Genomic DNA, 16,196 nt, shown 5'->3' with positions numbered 1-16,196 from the left:
GGTGTGCCGACAGGAGGTGTTTGGCCTGCGCGGGGTTCGTCGCTTGGTGGACCGCCTGGCGCCTGCTCTGGGCCCAGTGCTGTACGATGTGGGCACGTTCGGCCTACAGCCGGGGCCGCACCTCAAGCTGCTGGGCAGCGGGCTGCTGCTGGCCTCGCGGTACCCGCTGCTGCGTGCCACCTTTCATTGCTTCCCCAATGGGCGTCGAGAGGACGCGCTGGCCTCCAAAGGACTACTTTCTGCACAGGTACCGGCCCTCCCGCCGTGGCGTGGCGAGGGGATGGGATGTTGGGCCGAGCGAGCCATGGGAGCTGGGACCGTCCATGGTGTTGCAGGCGCAGCTGGGCAGCCTGAACGGGCGCCGCATCGTGGGATTCCTGCACTGCACACACTTGCATGCACCGACTGGTGAGCCTTGTGGGTGGGGTCATCCGAGCATGGTCTGGTCATGCAGCCCCCTCTCACCTTGGCGGCGATGGGCCTGTACTTCCATCTGCACCTCTGCTCCCCACCTGCCATCGTTGGTTCACTGCGGCGGCGGGCACCGGAATGAGAAGTACCTGGGTGGGCTCACAGATCAGGGACTGGGAAGAGGCCGGGCGTCCAGGATGTGGATACAGAACCTGGGCTGAGCAGATTCCACGCCCCTTTCCTCCTTAGAGGACGGGCGCTTGCGCTGCAAACAGCTGACACTGTTGCTGGACTGGGCTGAGCAGTTTGAGGCTGAGAGCAGCCAGAGTGATGAGGTCGTGGCCTTCAGCGTGCTCCTGGGTGACCTTAACTTTGACAACTGCTCCAAAGGTGAGGGGAGGCTGGGGAAGGGCGGGGCCAGAAGCCCCGACCCTGCCCACCGAACACCGCCTCTCTCCGCAGACCACGCGTGGGAGCAAAAGCACGCGCTCTTCAGCCGCTTCCGGGACCCCTGCCGGCTGGGCACACGCCGGGAGCAGCCCTGGGCCCTTGGTACTGCATGAGGGGGAATAGGGGGCTGGAGGTGCAGAGGGGGCAGTTGACCTGAGAAGTGCCCGTTGGCAGAAACTCCTGCTGATACCGCCCTCCCTCGGACCCCCACAGGGACGGTACTGAGCACTTCCGTGCTCCATCACTCTGTGGCCTGTTCTCCCGAGATGCTGCGGAGGTGAGTCGCGACCTGGGAACCAGGTACAACCCGCAAAGAGGGGTGCACTATCCTTGGTGACACCGCTCCTCCCCAGGGCCCCAGCGCAGAGGGGTGCACTATCCTTGGTGACACCGCTCCTCCCCAGGGCCCTGGAGCAAGAGAAAGGGCGCCAGCTCTACCTGGCAGGCCCTCTTGACCGACGCCGCCGGGCTAAACCCTGGAGGGGCCGGCGTCTGGACTACATCACATACCGGGGAGTGCCCGGGGGCCTGCTGAGCCCAGTAAGTGCCAGAGCTCCGGGCAGCTGGGCCTGCTGGTCCTGAGATGACCCTTCAACCTGTCTCCCGCCCCCAGGAGGTGGAACAGGTAACATTCAGCACAGCCCTGGCGGGGCTCACGGATCACCTAGCGGTGGGCTTGCACCTCCGAGTTTCAGCGGCGTCTTTGTAGCATAGGCATACACTGACGACAGGCGCACGGCAGGTGGAAACAAACTACGACGCAGAGCACGAATTTGGCCTGGTAGCTGCGCCCCGACTTCAGGGATCTTTATTGGGGTGGAGGGAGCTCACACAGCCTCCTGGGCCCGGCGGTACTCATAGACACTGCCGCGCTGGGGGAAGGCCGGCGCTTGGGGAGGCGACCCTGGCGGTGGGGCTGGGTCTTCTGGGTCCCCGTAGCCCCCGCCTCCAGGAGTGTGGAGGCAGAATACATCCTGTGGAACAAGGAAGCGGGTTCAGCGGGCGTGGCCCCTCTGTTCCCCGCGCCAGTCCGCTCCCCAGCTGGAGCAGCGTCTGTCACCCGCCCCTCCCCCCTCCCACCCACCCTGGAGGCCCAGTACACGCCCTCTTTCCTTCGGAAGCCGAATTAAATTCGACCTCTGGTTATTTCTGCAACTGTTCACTGACTGTGGGAGGGGGGCCAACGAGGGGGGAGTGGGGAAGGAACAGGACAGGCAGCAACCCTTACCCCAGGGTACACGGTCACAGACGTCTTCCCACCCAAATTCACCATCCGGCCATCCTTTCGGATTAACAGGTTTAGGCCACGGGCTCCAGGCTCGCCGCCTGCGAGGAGAGATGAGGCGAGGTGTCCAAGGAGGCACGGGAGAAACAGGGAAGGGGAGATCCGGCAGAGGGCCAAGACTAGGCGGGGCACGGGAAAGACCCTCCAGCAGGGGCCGGGGAACCGCCCACCGTGGAGGCCGTAGGGCCGGAAGGCGCGGCGCTCCGTAAGTACAGACAGCAGAGCCTCCTCGCGGAAGAGCAGCTCACGGATCACACCGTCGCCACCGCGGAAGCGGCCTCCACCCCCAGAGCCCGATCTCAGCTCGAAGCGGCGCAGGACGACCGGGTATCTGTGCGGGTGAGAGACTCAGTGCGGCCCGAGCTCAGGCTTCCACCCCAGCCCGGCTCTCTAGCTGCCGGCGGTGCAGCTTACCGGCTCTCCAGGATCTCGGGGTCAGTGATGCGTGTGTTGGTCATGTGACTATGCACCCCGCTGCGCCCCTGCCAGCCGGGGCCTGCGCCTGCACCGCCTGCCACAGTCTCATAGTAGCCCATGTGGGCGTTGCCCAGGGTCACATTGTTCATGCAGCCCTGACGGGGGCAAGCAAACACTTCACTCAGCTAGGGTGGGACATTCTCTCCCTTCCAGTCCCCAAGCCTGCCCACTCAGCCAGCCCTAAGTCTGCACCCACCCTGCCCCTGCACCTGGGAGGCAGCACAGGCCCCAAAGGCCCGCAGGATGACATCCACCACACGCTGGGACGTGAGCACGTTGCCGCCCACCACTGCTGCCTCAGGGGACGGGTCCAGGATGGAGCCTTTAGGAATCAGGACACGTACGGGTGCCAGGCAGCCCTGTGTATGGGCAGGTGGCTCTCAGGGGCAGTTGGGAGTAGGCCCCACTCTCAGGGAGAAACACTTTGACAGCACCCTTTGAGACACTCCATGGTTGGGCTGACCTTGCCTTCAGGCTCACTCAGGGTGGCCTTGGACTCAGGGACCCCCCTCATGCACACACCCTTGCAAACCTGGTTGAGTGGGATGTCACGGCCCACCAGACAACGCAAGCAGTAGATGAGGGCAGACAGCGTTATAGCCCGAGGTGCATTGAGATTGCCAAATACCTCTGGTCCAGTTCCACTGAAGTCAAACACGGCACTGCCCTGCTGGCCAGAGGGGAGGGAAAGGATGTCAGCTGCCAGCACCATGCCCCTACCCTGAAGAGGCATCCTCCCTGTGGTCTGACCTGATTCAGGTTGATCTGCACATGAAGGCGGATAGGGGAACCATCATCCATGTGGTCCTCCGCAGACACCTCAAGGGGCAAGCCCCGGGTCTGCCGGGAGCTTCCAAAGGCACGCAGCATGTCCCGCACTGCCAGTTCTGCATTTGCCTGCAAGGAGCAAGTTTAGCAAAACCATACCATCTTCAGGGTGGCCCAGCTGGCCCACTCTTCTGCCCTGGCCCACCTGAATATGGCCCATGTATGCCTGCACCACGTCCAGGCCATACTGCCCAATGAGCTCCCCCACCAGCTGGATGCCCTTCTGGTTGGCTGCCACTTGGGCACGGAGGTCCGAGAGGTTGTCATGCAGGTTCCTGGTTCCGCTACAGCTGGGGATCTTGCCTGGTGCCCGCAGGGCCTCAGTCACCGCTGGATGGACAGGGTTGGTACTCAGCCCCCTCCAAGCCTGGGGCCACCTGGTGCTCTGTTCCACATGTACTGCATCCCCATTGGACACTGGGATCCCCATGTTGGCCCTTCATTGACTCCCTACCTCCCCTGCTGACTCCCCTGGTGCTCCACAGACCCCCAAACTCCACCATTCTGCTGAGCCTTCTCCCTCCCACAGTCCAGCACCCCATGGCACCCTAGGCTTGGGAAGGCAGCTGTACCAATGACCTCACTGGAGCTGGAGGTACCAGGACTGGGGGGCAGTCAGGTTTACCTCTCAGCAAACTCTTCCCTCCATCATCCCTCCTGCCCTCTGTAGGCCTCCTTTCCCGCCCCTCTCCCAAGAGAAAATCTACTTCCTTTGATGTTCCCCTACTCACACTGCCCTCAGACCTGCTAGCTCCCCATGCCTCACACCCACCTCCTCACCAAATGCCTTGAAAGAGCATCAGGTGCCTGTCTGCATGTTCCCCCATCTCAGATTTTTCAAATCTGGACAAGGTCTCCAGCTTCTGACAAGCAGTGAGGTCTGTCTGTCCGAGGGACTACTCCCCACTGTAGAAAATTCCTCTTCCTTCAATCCTGGGTCAGGGTCCTTTCTGAGGCACCCTGGTCATGGAGCCCTCTGCCATGTCCTACACATGTCCCTCCATAATCCACATCTGCTCCAGCTCACACTGACCAAAAGAGCAGCCAGGACTGGGTCACCCTATCTGTGACCTCAGTCCCCAGAACAGCCTATGGCTCTGTTACCCCCACCCTCTACCCTGGCACGTTGCCTCCCCTCACTCCAGGATGGATGCCTCCCTAGACTCCCAGACCCCTGCAACCTCAAACCAGGACTGTTTTCCCCTATCCTCCCCACCATGCACCACTACAGCTTCTGTGCCACCTTCTCTGCAGCTGCTCAGCGCCAGGGCCTCCACCTCCAGCTGTCCAAACCTGACCCCTGCTCCTCCAAATCGCATCAAACACCTGCCTCCACTTCCAAAACAATTCCCCCTGCCCTCCACCCAGCCTAGGACTCAGCATCATCCAGGGCAACTGCAGCAACCCCCACCCCATTACCCCCACCGCGCCTCAGGGCTGCTCTTGGATCCATTTCCTCTCTGTACATGAATGCACGGGCAGCCCAGTGCAAGCCCAGCTGAAAGCTCTTCACAGCCACCCACCATCCAGTGACTCAGACCCAGGCCCAGAAAACTCTCCAGAAGCCTAAACCCCTGACTCCTGGCCCCACTGTTTCTCTGCAACCTCCACTCAGTGTGGACTGCACACACCACAAGCAGCCACCCACCTTGAAACTGGCTCATTTCCCTGACCCTGAATGTCTTGGCCAACTCCCTACCCCCAAAACCACCTCAGGCAGAATTCATCTCAGCTCCTGTGATCTGATCTGCAACCCATGGGATTACCACCTATCTAGCCCCAGCCTGCTAAAGAACCACCCCAGCCCTACTCCCACTCACCCTCCTCCTGGAAGACGCCCCCCTGGACGAGTTTGAAGGACAAAAAGACAGCACCCTCCTGTTGCAGCATGGTGGAGTGGGGTGGCATGGAGCCCGGTGTAATGCCCCCAATGTCTGCATGGTGCCCACGGCTGGCCACATAGAACACAGGCCGTGTCTGACCCGGCCAAAACACCTAGGGAGGTGGAGAGCAACTGTCAGCTGTATAAGCTGCTCGTGCCCCACCAAAGGCAGCCAGGCAGCGGCCCTCACCGGTGTGATGACAGTCAGGTCTGGAAGATGGCTGCCCCCCGCACTGGGGTGGTTGCTCAGCAACACGTCACCAGGGTATAGGTCAGCCCCCAGGTGCTGGATCTGAAACCAAGAGATAGGTGTAGAGTGGGAAAGAGGAGAGCAGGGGCCAGGGCAGGTGAGGGGGTCAGGGAAAGGGGCCCACCACACCTGGAACTGCACAGTCTCCTGCATGGCACCCAGGTGCACAGGGATGTGGGGGGCATTGGAGACCAGCCCCCCGTCGGGCCCAAAGAGAGCACAGGAGAAGTCGAGGCGTTCCTTGATGTTGGTGGAGATGGCTGTGCGCTGCAGGATGCGACCCATCTGCTCTGGGGACACAGAGTAACCCGATGCCTGCTGGCCCCACCCACCCACAGCATGGCCCAGGAAAAAAGAGGAACAGGACCTACCAGGGTCAAGGCCTCCCAGGCCCAAACCCAGGTTACAGCAGCTTTTCACATACCCTGGGAAAGACCAAGATAGCAACAAAAGTGGCAGCATGCCCAACTGGAAACAGGCTGCAACCAGGCTATGTCTTGAGCTGTATGAAGAGCACCATCTTCTTCCCAAGTACTGCTTGGAGCACTCAGAAGGACCTGGCACCTCACCTCCACCCTCTGAGCCGCCTGGCACAGCAAGAATCTGGTTCCTAGATACAGATCCCTGGACTCCCATTAAATCCCTGGCCTGACCCTGCACAGATGGACTCCCTGTGCTGTCCTCAATGTCCTGTCCCTAGATAGGAAGGCAGTCCTCAGATCTCACAACTATGGCTAAGAGAATGAAGGTGCCTGTCCTGCCCAAGCCTTGCTCTTGCAACAGGCCATGCCATCTCAGGGCAATACTGCCTGCTTCATTGCCAGTGGGAATCCAGCTTCTGCCTCTTCCCCTTGGGCACACTGCACATCCTGCCAGCCTCCATGTGACAAGCTAGTGCTGTCATTCACATCACCTGTGCCTACCTCTCTGCCCAATTATAGAACCCCCATGCCCTTTCCCACAGGGAGCCAGGGCAGTGGGGAGGATAACTGTGGCCACTCACCAGCAATGCTCATGAAGCGGTGTGAGAAGATGGACAGCTGGATGGGGTCGAGTTGAGTGCCTGCTATACTGGACGCTTCAGCCCCCACAGAGATGCGGATGTCCCCTGTCTCAGTCACTTCTGCCTGGCAACCTGGCTCCACCAGGATGGTGCTGGAGGCAGGGGGTACGGGGGGCTGCATGGATCCAGGCCAGATCCCACCAACCATCCCAGAGCCCCAGGCCAGGGGACACTCCAGCTATGGGCACAGAGTCCTTTGGGGCACTGCAGCCTTGGGCCAGAGAATCCCCCTCCACAGTCCCTACCCTGCCCAGACCTTGGCACACCTGTTACTGTCGATGATGAGGCAGGGCCCCTGCAACTTGTGCCCATAGCCCAGCTCTCCAAGTAGGTACACAGGAGTCTCCTGGTAGCCCCCCTCAAAGTAGCACTGGGTCATCTGTAGAGAGTGTGGAATGGGTGAGGTTCCTAGATCTGGCACCTTCCCCAAGACCTCACAGGGCTTGGTCTCCCCATCTACCCCTGCATTCATGCCCCATGGGTGTGGGCGGGATGGCAGGGGCATCACCACCAACCTTGTCCACCCGCGGAGGTCCAGTCTGGGTTTTGGGGGCATCCTCAAGGCGAAGACCACTGCAGCCAGTGCCCCGCACCCGCACATCGTCCACCACCACTGGCCGCTCAGGGATGATGAAGCCAAACTCCCTCATGTACCTGCAACCCCAGGCCCAAGGAGCCATCAGGGCAAGGTGACCAGACTAGCATTCCCCCTCACCAAGGCTCTCACAGAGGAGCTCACATACCGCTCCACAAAGGCTGCCCCAAAGTCACCAGCACGAGGTGAACGAGCTGTGGCCAGATGCTGGTGGGCAGACACCATCAGGGCGCAGTCCGTGCCCTGGTAGCGCAGGTGCAGGAAACTTTCAGTGCTGATCTGGGACCTGCAACAGGCAGTGGGCAGAGCACTCACACAGAGTCCCCTGGTCTGCCCCAACTCCATCCAGCACCTCACAAGGATGCCTGTCCCGCCTTCTCTGGCACTTAGAGTCCAGGAGCCTTTCCTGACCATTGTCCTGAAGGGCCCCAGGTCCATCTGGGAAGTCATCAGGCAGAAAACCCACCAAGGGGGTATTGGGAATCATATAAACCCTCCCCCTAGAGGATCCTGGGAGCCCACCTGGGGAAGCCCTGGCCCCTCAGGGCATCCACACACTGCTTTTCCAGGCGGCTCAGCCTCTGATCCAACTGCGCAAAGGTGTCAGGCATGTAGGGCAGGGAGCAGGGCTCCTGTGCCTCGTGTACCACGTCTGCCAAGGCCAGTCCCAGTGCTGACAGCAGCCCACTGTGCCTGTGGAGACGGGTGATGCAGTGATGATGGGGATGTTTCTCAAAGCCAGCTTCCCCAGCACACTCATACCCAGACCCACCTGTGAATGTGCACAGTGTCCATGCCCAGGGCTCGGGCAATGGCACAAGCATGCTGCCCACCAGCTCCCCCGAAGCAGGCCAGGACATGGGCTGAGGGGTCATGTCCTCTTGCCTGGGGAGTCAGAAGGGGTCAGTGGTCTTTCTTACCCTACACCATCTGCCCACCCCCACCCCCACCTCTCAGCTCTGTTGGGCTGACTGGGGCTGAAGGGAGGGATAGGCAGGTGAGGGCCAGTAGAGGTGGGCATACCTGAGTGAGTGCACGGATGGGCCGGCACATGGCTTCATTGGCCACACGCACAAACCCCATGGCCACCTCCTCCAGGCTCAGCGGGGAGGCCGGGCAGGGGCCATTGGCCAAGAAGCTGTTGACCTCAGTGGCCACAGCCTCCAGGGCCTTGCGAGAAGCCTCAGGGGACAGTGGCTGGTCTTCTCCCGGCCCAAAAATGCAGGGGAAAGAGGCAGGCAGCAGGCGACCCAGGACCAGATTAGCATCCGTCACCGTCACAGGGCCCCCTAGGAGGTGGGCATGGTGTGGGGGTTGGGGACTAGAGGTAGAGGGCCAGGAGTGGGCAGCAGGGATGAGGCTGAAGGGATAAGCTGGGCCTGGGGCAGTATGAGGAGGGCGAAGTCTGGCTCTTACCTTTGCGATAGCAGGCAGGGCCTGGGTGGGCTCCTGCTGACTCAGGCCCAACCACAAAGAGGCCAGACCTTGGGAAAGGGAGGATTAGGATTGGAGGTAGGCAGAGAGGAAGGGCTGGGTATCCCAGCCCAGGAGGCCAGGGGAGCTGACCTGAAGAAGAGGCGAGAACCTCCGCCTGCTGCCACAGTGTTGATGTCCAGCTGAGGAGCCTGGAGGGTGACACCGGCTGTGCTGGCCTCAAAGACATGCTCGAATTCCCCAGCATAACGACTCACATCTGTGGACGTGCCTGGTGGGGAGTGGGGTGCTGATGAGTCTCCCAAAAACCTAGAGGCCCAGCTTTGCCCAGCCTGGCGGCTGAGCCACCCTAGACCCCACCCTTCAGCCATCATACCTCCCATGTCAAAGCCAATAACAGGCTGGCCACCTTCCCGCTGGTAGGTGGTGGCTGAGTAGCCTACCACACCGCCAGCAGGGCCTGAGAGCACAGCACGGGAGCCGCTGAAAGCATCCATGGGTGCCAGGCCACCATCGGAGCGCATGAACAGCACCTGTATGTCCTGTAAGCAGGTGGCAGGTGGGCAATGAGGGGCTGGGCAGAGGCATTGGGTCAGGGCCAGGAGTGAGTGGTCAAGGGACCTCACCTTGAGCTGGCCCTGGAAGCCACGGCGGAAGCCCTGCACATAGCGCTGGATGGTGGGCGTGAGGTAGGCATCAGCACAGGCCGTGTGCCCCCGAGGAACAATACGCACCATGGGCATGGCCTCCGAGGACAGTGACACATGCGTGAAACCCAGCTCCCGGGCCAGCGTGCCCACCTGCTGCTCATGCTGGGCCCATCTACAAAGAGAACCCAGCATCATAATGTCTTCCACCAGGACTACCATGTTTCCTACCAGACTCACCACATGCTGCTACAGCCCACAGCCCAAGCCCCTCACTCACGTGTATGAATGCATGAGCACCACGGCGAGACTGCGGATGCCCCGAGACAGCAGCCCCTCCAGCTTCCCACGCAGGGCCTCCAGGTTCACAGGCTGTTGTACTTCCAGCAGGTCTCCTGTGCAGCCTGCCAGAAAGTCCACCAAGGCCTCGTCAAAGGCCACCAGGATCTTCCCACCCCAGATGCCACAACTGCCAGCCTATGCCCACACCTTTGACAGGTGTCCCAGCGCCTGGCTCTCCTCGGTACAGCACCACCCGTTCATCCACCTCCAGCACCTCTTCGTACAGCATCTCAGGCATGGGCACGGCCTGGGGGTGGGCAAAGGCTCAGAAGCGGCCCAGGCCTGAAGGGTCCTTGCTGGGGTCCTGCATGGGTGGGGCAGTGCAGGCAAGGGGATGTGTTCCAACAGGCTAATCAACAGGCTTATGAGACACAGTCAGATGACAATGGCCCCAGCAAGGCCCACGCGGGAGGTCGTTCTCTGCCCTCAGGCAGCTGAGTGCAGACAATTGCCCCACACTCACAGGTGCAGCTTCTTCCTGGAACCCGGCAATGGGGGCAGGGCTCCCTCCCTTCTCTTACTCCGAACAGAGTTGGCTTGGGCAGCCTCACACCAGGGTTCATGCAGATTGGCAGGCAGGAACAAGGCACTGTGTACCCACTCACAGGGTTGGGGGTACTCAAGGTCCCATGCGGAGTGCCAAGAGCTTCCTCTCCGCTTGTCAGCTGGTGTCCTTTGGCCATCACTAATCCTTCCAAAAACTGCCCTGCCCACGGGGTCATGGCATCCCTGGGGGCATATGGCACACAACCTGGTCCCTGGTTGGCATGGAGGAGCTCACCAAATCAAAGAGGTCTTCACGGGCCTGGGTGCCGATGTGCAGTAGGTCCCTAAAGCCATGTGTCACCAGCAGCGCCACCCGCTCCCCCCGCCGCTCCAGCAGTGCATTGGTGGCTACTGTGGTGCCCATGCGGATGCTGGCAATGCGACTGGTATCCAGTGGCCGGTCCCGAGGCAACAGCATGCCCCCCTCCTAGGGACCATGTAGTTAGTGTCAGGCTTCTGGCCAAGGGGTCCCTCCTCACCCAACCCACTCTGCCCTGACCCACCTGCTCCAGGATGCGGCGAATGCCCTCCGTAGGTGCATCTGCATAGTTGGCAGGGTCCTCGGAAAGCAGTTTCAAGACCCGCACGTGCCCACCAGGGCATTGGGCAAAGACGTCTGTGAAGGTGCCCCCGCGGTCAATAGCAAAGTGGAAACGCCCCTCCGGGCTGCCCATGGTGGTGAGGCTGGAGTCCAGCAGTAGCTCTTCAGCGGGTAGCCCTGGGAGAACTGGACAGAGGCAGGGTCAGCCTGGAGGTAATCCACAGGTGAGGCTGATCTCTGACTGGAGGCTCTGCCAGCCCTGAACTGAGCGAGCAAAGGGAGGGGTGGTGTGGGGAAGAGACCCACGGGCATAACTCTGAGCAGAGCCAGAGCTGCAGGGCCCAGCTCAGACGGCAACCTAGGCCAGAGCTGGAGCTGGGCAGACTGGTCAGCAGCCTGATGCCCCATTACCCACTTCTCAGGCACAGGTTGGGGCTTAAGGCCAAGAACTGGTGCGGGCTTTGCAGAGGTGGGGGAGCCCCTAGACCCCAGAGCCCTAGGTCAGAGGTCTGGGTTTCTTTCGCACAAAGAAGGACAGGGGCTGGGGCTGACGGCCAGGGGAGCCCCAATTCCCGCTGTGCTCGACCTTGGGTCCAGGCCTTAAGGGCCACAGGGGCGGGGCGGAGCCTGAGCACCGGTGGGGCGGGGCCGAGGCCCGGAAGGCTTGAGGAGCGGACCCCGGGAGGGCAGCTGGGAAGGCGGCCGCGCAGGGTGGAGAGGAGCCGGCGTAGGGCTCACCTGGCCTGTCGGCTCTGGCGGAAGGTCGCTCCGGGTCTGCTGGAGCTGCGCTCCCGGCCGGCCCAGCCCGCCCCCGCCCCGCCTTGGGGTGGGGCCTGCAGGGCCCGCCCCCCGAACGACTGGTCCTGGCACCGGCAATAGCTGTTGCGTCAATCCCAGCCTGCCCGGAGCGCCTCCTTCCTTGCCCCGAGCGACCCCAAGGACACCTTGGCTCAAGGGCTGCCGGGCCCTGGGCCAGCTCTGGGCTCGCCGAACTGAGCGCCCTCGAAACCCACCTCCAGGTGCCCCGGGCAAGGGGAGCTGGCGGCCCCGACTGCAATAGGGCTCCCCACTGACTGGTGACCTACTCACCCGCACCCCGGTGTGACGAGGGATTAAAGGGCAGATGAGAGACTGAAGGAGACGTGAGTTAGAAGAAACTGGATCCAGAGCCTGGTGCAGGTCACCGCAAGCAAGATGGACATGGCAAGATCCAGCTGACCCAGAGCAATGCCAGGCTCTGTGGCATCTGACCTCCCTTCATGTTCTCTGACCTGGGCCTCATGGCCTCCTCTACCAACCTAGGCTGCTTTCGCTGTGGGCCCCTGGTACCAAATCTCTGGCCGCCTTCACTGGGCCTCCCTCCCTCCCCTGCAACCCAAGGGTGGTAGATTCCAGGACCCACTCTGTGAATGGGCTGCTAGTCATGTCCCACCAAGGTGCTGCCCACAGACCTCCTTACTGTCTTCCCCACTCCTATCCCCAGCTGCAGCTCTGGACCATCACACCATGACCAAGATGCAGGAGCCTCACCCTGCCTACTCTGAGCAATCCAAGAGAAGCAGCTCTGGCCAGCAACCCCATTTCTTTCTCTCTTTTTTTTTTTTTGTTGTTGTTAGAGTCTCACTCTGTCGCCCAGGTTGGAGTGCAGTGGCACACTCACAGCCACCACAGCCTCGACTTGCTGGACTCAGGTGATCCTTCTGCCTCAGCCTTCCAAGTAACTGGGACTACAGGCACATGCCACCACACCCGGCTAATTTTTTTTTTTTTTAATTTATTGTAGAGATGAGGTCTCGCCAAATTGCCCAAGCTGGTCTTGAACTCTTGGGTTCAGACAATCCTTTCACCTCAGCCTCCCAAATTGCTGGGATTATAGATTTGAGCCACTGCGCCCGGCCTCCCCATTTCCATTTCAGTCCAGGATCCCCACCTGCAGACCTCTTGGCCTCGCACTGTAATCAGCCCACTCACACTCCCAAGCTCCTGGATGAATGTGTCCCAACTTTTTTTTTTTTTTTTGAGTTGGAGTCTTACTCTGTCACTCAGGTTGGAGTGCAGTGGCATGCTCACAGCCACCGCAACCTTGACTTGCTTGGTTTAGGCGATCCTTCCACCTCAACCTTCCAAGTAGCTGGAACTACAGGCGCGCACCATCATGCCTGACTAATTTTCTTGATTTTGTTCTAGAGATGAGGTGTCACCAAGTTGCCCAGGCTGGTCTTGAACCCATGGGACTCTAGTCAGTCCTCTCACCGCAGCCTCCCAAAGTGCTGGGACTATAGGTGTGAGCCACTGCACCCGGCCTTGTGTCCTGCCTTCTTGTTTCACTCAACTCCAACACAGTCACTCCATCCTGACTCTCAGCCCAGGATCCATCAGAACAAAATCCCACAACCCTACCCATACCCACCACCACCTGCTTTCCTGTACTCACCCAAGCTGCCAGCCTGGCCTGTGCCCCAAACCTCAAACCCTCTTGCTGCCCCATGGGCATTACCCCGGCCACCTCCCTCTTATTTTTTCACCCCTGGAGTCCATCCTGTCTGCTCACAAATGTATCCTCTAATGGTCTGACCACATGTCCCTCCAGCAGCGCCTTACTGCTCTGCATCTCCCGGTGTCTGCCTCCTGCCTCCACTCACCTCTCAGGCTCTCCTGACCCCACTCCACAGAAGCTGCTACAAGGCGGACCAGGGAAGGCCCACTTCTCCCACCCAGGGCTGTCCCCATTTGCCTGTTCCTGAATGTTGGTGTGTCCCAGCTCCCCCCTGGTAATGTCACATAGTCCCTCAGCAAGGATAAAAGCCCCAGGCCTGCAGGACCTACTCAGCACCGCCCTCTCATCTCCCCCAATTCTGCATAACCAAACACTTCCAAAAGTGACATACCTATTCCCTCGAGTCCCCAGGGTCACCTCCCAGTGACCCAGGGTCATACTCCAAGGGCAGCTCCCTCCTTCCAGTGCTCAGACCAAACCCTGTGAGCTGGCCTTAAGCCCCCTTCTCATGCCCATGTCCAATGTGCCACAAGTCCTGTTACAAGACTTTCAAAATATATATCCAGAGCCAACCACATTTCATACATCCAGCCTGACCATTTCTCAGGAGTGGAGTTGTCCCACCCCATCCCCGTCAATCCAGGGAGCACAGAGAGCACAGGGCAGGGGATGGAGCCTACCCGCAGGCTCCCTCTGACTGTGAGGCCCCCAGTCTCCCCTCTGCCCTCACCACTGATCCTCAGGCACAGCCAACCTGCTGCCACCTCAGGGCCTGGCACAGACTGTTCTCTAGGCCTGGAAAACAGTGTACCAGCCTCCCCCCTGGCTTCACTCCAGCTCTGCTCAGACGTCACTTTCTTAGAGATGGCAGATACCTTCTCCCTGTTGTGCTTTCTGATAGGGCCCCCCACATTCCCCTCACTCCTTGCTTTGCTCCACACTCCTCCGCAGCAAAAGGCAGCCCCTGACACATCACAGCCCTCAAGGGCAGGGTTTGCCTAACTCCTCACCCTCTTGGCACAAGAGGCCTCCTGCCTTTGAGAAGGGCCCCCTCAGACTTCACCATTCACCTCTCTCAGCATCCTTGAATTTGATTGTTCTTCGCCTGGGTGGCCGGGGACTGACAGACACTTCAGCCAGGAAACCAGAACTGCAGAAGCCCAAGCTGCTGCCACGGTTCCTAAGCACCTGCTTCAGCTCTTGGTTCTCCTGGATGAGATGCACAAGCCTCCGCAGCTCCTCGTTCTCCTGTGCCAATCGTTGAATCTCCTGCCGCAGGCCCTCATAGCTGCTGAGGAGGGACATGCCCGGCAGCCAGGGGCGGCAGCTGGCCGGTGGCCAGCGGGCTGACCAGGGACAGCAGACCTCACCATTGTGAAGTCAACGGCTGCCCCTGCCCCCACACCTTGACCACATTCCAGGGTTTCTGGGTGGAAAGCTAGCCATCCTGACCTTCCTGGCAGGACTCATCTAGCCTCTACCTCTGGACTTCTAAGGGCCACATGACCAGTGGGTGCCCAGTCCTGCCCCGGGTCTCTGAGTCCCTCCAGGAATTCACCTTCTGGAAGATGGAAGCTTCTTTGTCCCAGTCTTGCCCGGGTATGTTGCAGGAGGGGGGGTAGGTGGGATTCAGGCATCCCCACCTACACACTTGGCCACCCACTGGGAACCAGCTACAGCCTCCTATCCTGCTCATGCCAGGACATGCATCTGGACAACTGAATGTTGTATCTGAGAAGTAACAGTTGGCATGGCATCCAAAGGGGTCAGAAAGTGTGGATATGTGAGCTGCCCTGCAGGAGGGAGCATCTCTAGCCCAGCAACAGTATGAGCTGGACAGCAGTGACCAGGGCAGGTCAGTGCTACAGGGACATGGGCAAATCAATGAGTACCTTAGGAGAGTGTGGGGTGAGGTTGCAGGCAAAGAGATGCACCAGGCAGTGCTGGTGCCAACACAAGACAGGCTGGGCTTGTTACAAGAGTGGCAGGGCTGAGGCATTACCACATGGAGAGTGCAGCAGGTGGGCAGGTGCCCTGGACAAGGCACCACTTCTGGGCCACAACCTCAAGGAATGGAGAGGAGCGGGCAGCCCTCCAGAAACTGAACCCCTAGACCTAAGGACAGGGTTTGCCCTGGGGAAAGAAGAGCCACCCCCGAGAGTGACAATGGACTTGTATTTTCAGTCATATAAAGGACTTTATTTTAATCGAATTAGATTATATCTCATCTGTTTCATAATGGGACACTTCTGTGCAGTCGCCTTGATTTTTGTGGCCTTTTCTTTCTTTCTTTTTTTTTTTTTTTTTTTTTGAGTTGGAGTCTCACTCTGTTGCCCAGGCTGGAATGCAGTGTCACACTCCTAGCCACCGCAGCCTCAACCTGCTGGGCTCAGGCGATTCTTTCACTTCCAAGTAGCCAGGTGCACACTACCATGCCTGGCTAATTTTTTGATTTATTGTAGAGACGAGGTCTCACTATGTTGCCTGGGCTGGTCTTGAACCCGTGAGCTCAGAATCCTCTCGCCTCGGCCTCCCAAACTGCTGGGATTATAGGCTTGAGCCACCGTGCCTGGCCTTGTGGCCTTTTATTACATTATGATTATTATTTATTTCCCATCAAATTTTCCTTCTTGTTTGTTTGATGGGTGCAGTTTTCACTTGTTGATTTGTAGATTCTCCTGGGATTCTTCTGTTTCCTTTCCTGGCTATGGGGCACAGTGGCCTCTAGTGGGAGTTCTCGCCTGTGGTGACTAAAAGGGGGAAGCACCACCAAGACCAGTCAGTGCTCTAGGAGACCAGGTGACAATGGCACCAAATCCCAATGGAAATCATGGCAAGTGAAATAATTCCTATAATTAGGAAATAATCCCAATTCTAAGGATTATGGAGTAGAGTATTTCCGACAGTATTAGAGATTTTATCCCAAAAGAATGAGAGGCTCAGTCTTC

General features: G+C 59.6%; 1 protein-coding gene across 1 annotated transcript; it reads right to left on the bottom strand.

The window, feature by feature from the left end:
- Positions 1 to 1,633: 1,633 nt before the first annotated feature.
- On the bottom strand, positions 1,634 to 14,649 carry OPLAH (5-oxoprolinase (ATP-hydrolysing)). Its single transcript, XM_008069998.2, has 27 exons — positions 14,319 to 14,649; positions 10,714 to 10,937; positions 10,446 to 10,637; positions 9,812 to 9,911; positions 9,603 to 9,726; positions 9,302 to 9,497; positions 9,052 to 9,217; positions 8,808 to 8,946; positions 8,658 to 8,725; positions 8,265 to 8,530; positions 8,014 to 8,126; positions 7,764 to 7,934; positions 7,390 to 7,527; positions 7,162 to 7,300; positions 6,913 to 7,025; positions 6,587 to 6,738; positions 5,713 to 5,873; positions 5,524 to 5,625; positions 5,272 to 5,446; positions 3,597 to 3,781; positions 3,374 to 3,520; positions 3,156 to 3,290; positions 2,833 to 2,982; positions 2,561 to 2,718; positions 2,317 to 2,477; positions 2,090 to 2,187; positions 1,634 to 1,835 (listed from the first exon to the last, which is right to left on the bottom strand). Exons 1-27 carry the CDS (start codon positions 14,551 to 14,553, stop codon positions 1,689 to 1,691), a joined length of 4,155 nt encoding a protein of 1,384 aa, XP_008068189.2. The 5' UTR covers positions 14,554 to 14,649; the 3' UTR covers positions 1,634 to 1,688.
- Positions 14,650 to 16,196: the final 1,547 nt, after the last annotated feature.

Source organism: Carlito syrichta, unplaced genomic scaffold (genome assembly GCF_000164805.1).
Source record: "Carlito syrichta isolate Samal-C Ts95f unplaced genomic scaffold, Tarsius_syrichta-2.0.1 Scaffold312719, whole genome shotgun sequence".
NCBI classification, from domain to species: Eukaryota; Metazoa; Chordata; class Mammalia; order Primates; family Tarsiidae; genus Carlito; species Carlito syrichta.
This window is presented reverse-complemented; position numbering and strand designations above follow the sequence as displayed.

Coding starts and splice junctions, on each gene's coding strand:
- OPLAH (XM_008069998.2), bottom strand. CDS start 14,553: ATGTCCCTCCTCAGCAGCTATGAGGGCCTGCGGCAGGAGATTCAACGA. Junction 8,127..8,264: donor CCATCCGTGCACTCACTCAG/GTATGCCCACCT, acceptor CTGACTCCCCAG/GCAAGAGGACATGACCCCTC. Junction 3,782..5,271: donor GGGCGTCTTCCAGGAGGAGG/GTGAGTGGGAGT, acceptor CTGTCCATCCAG/CGGTGACTGAGGCCCTGCGG.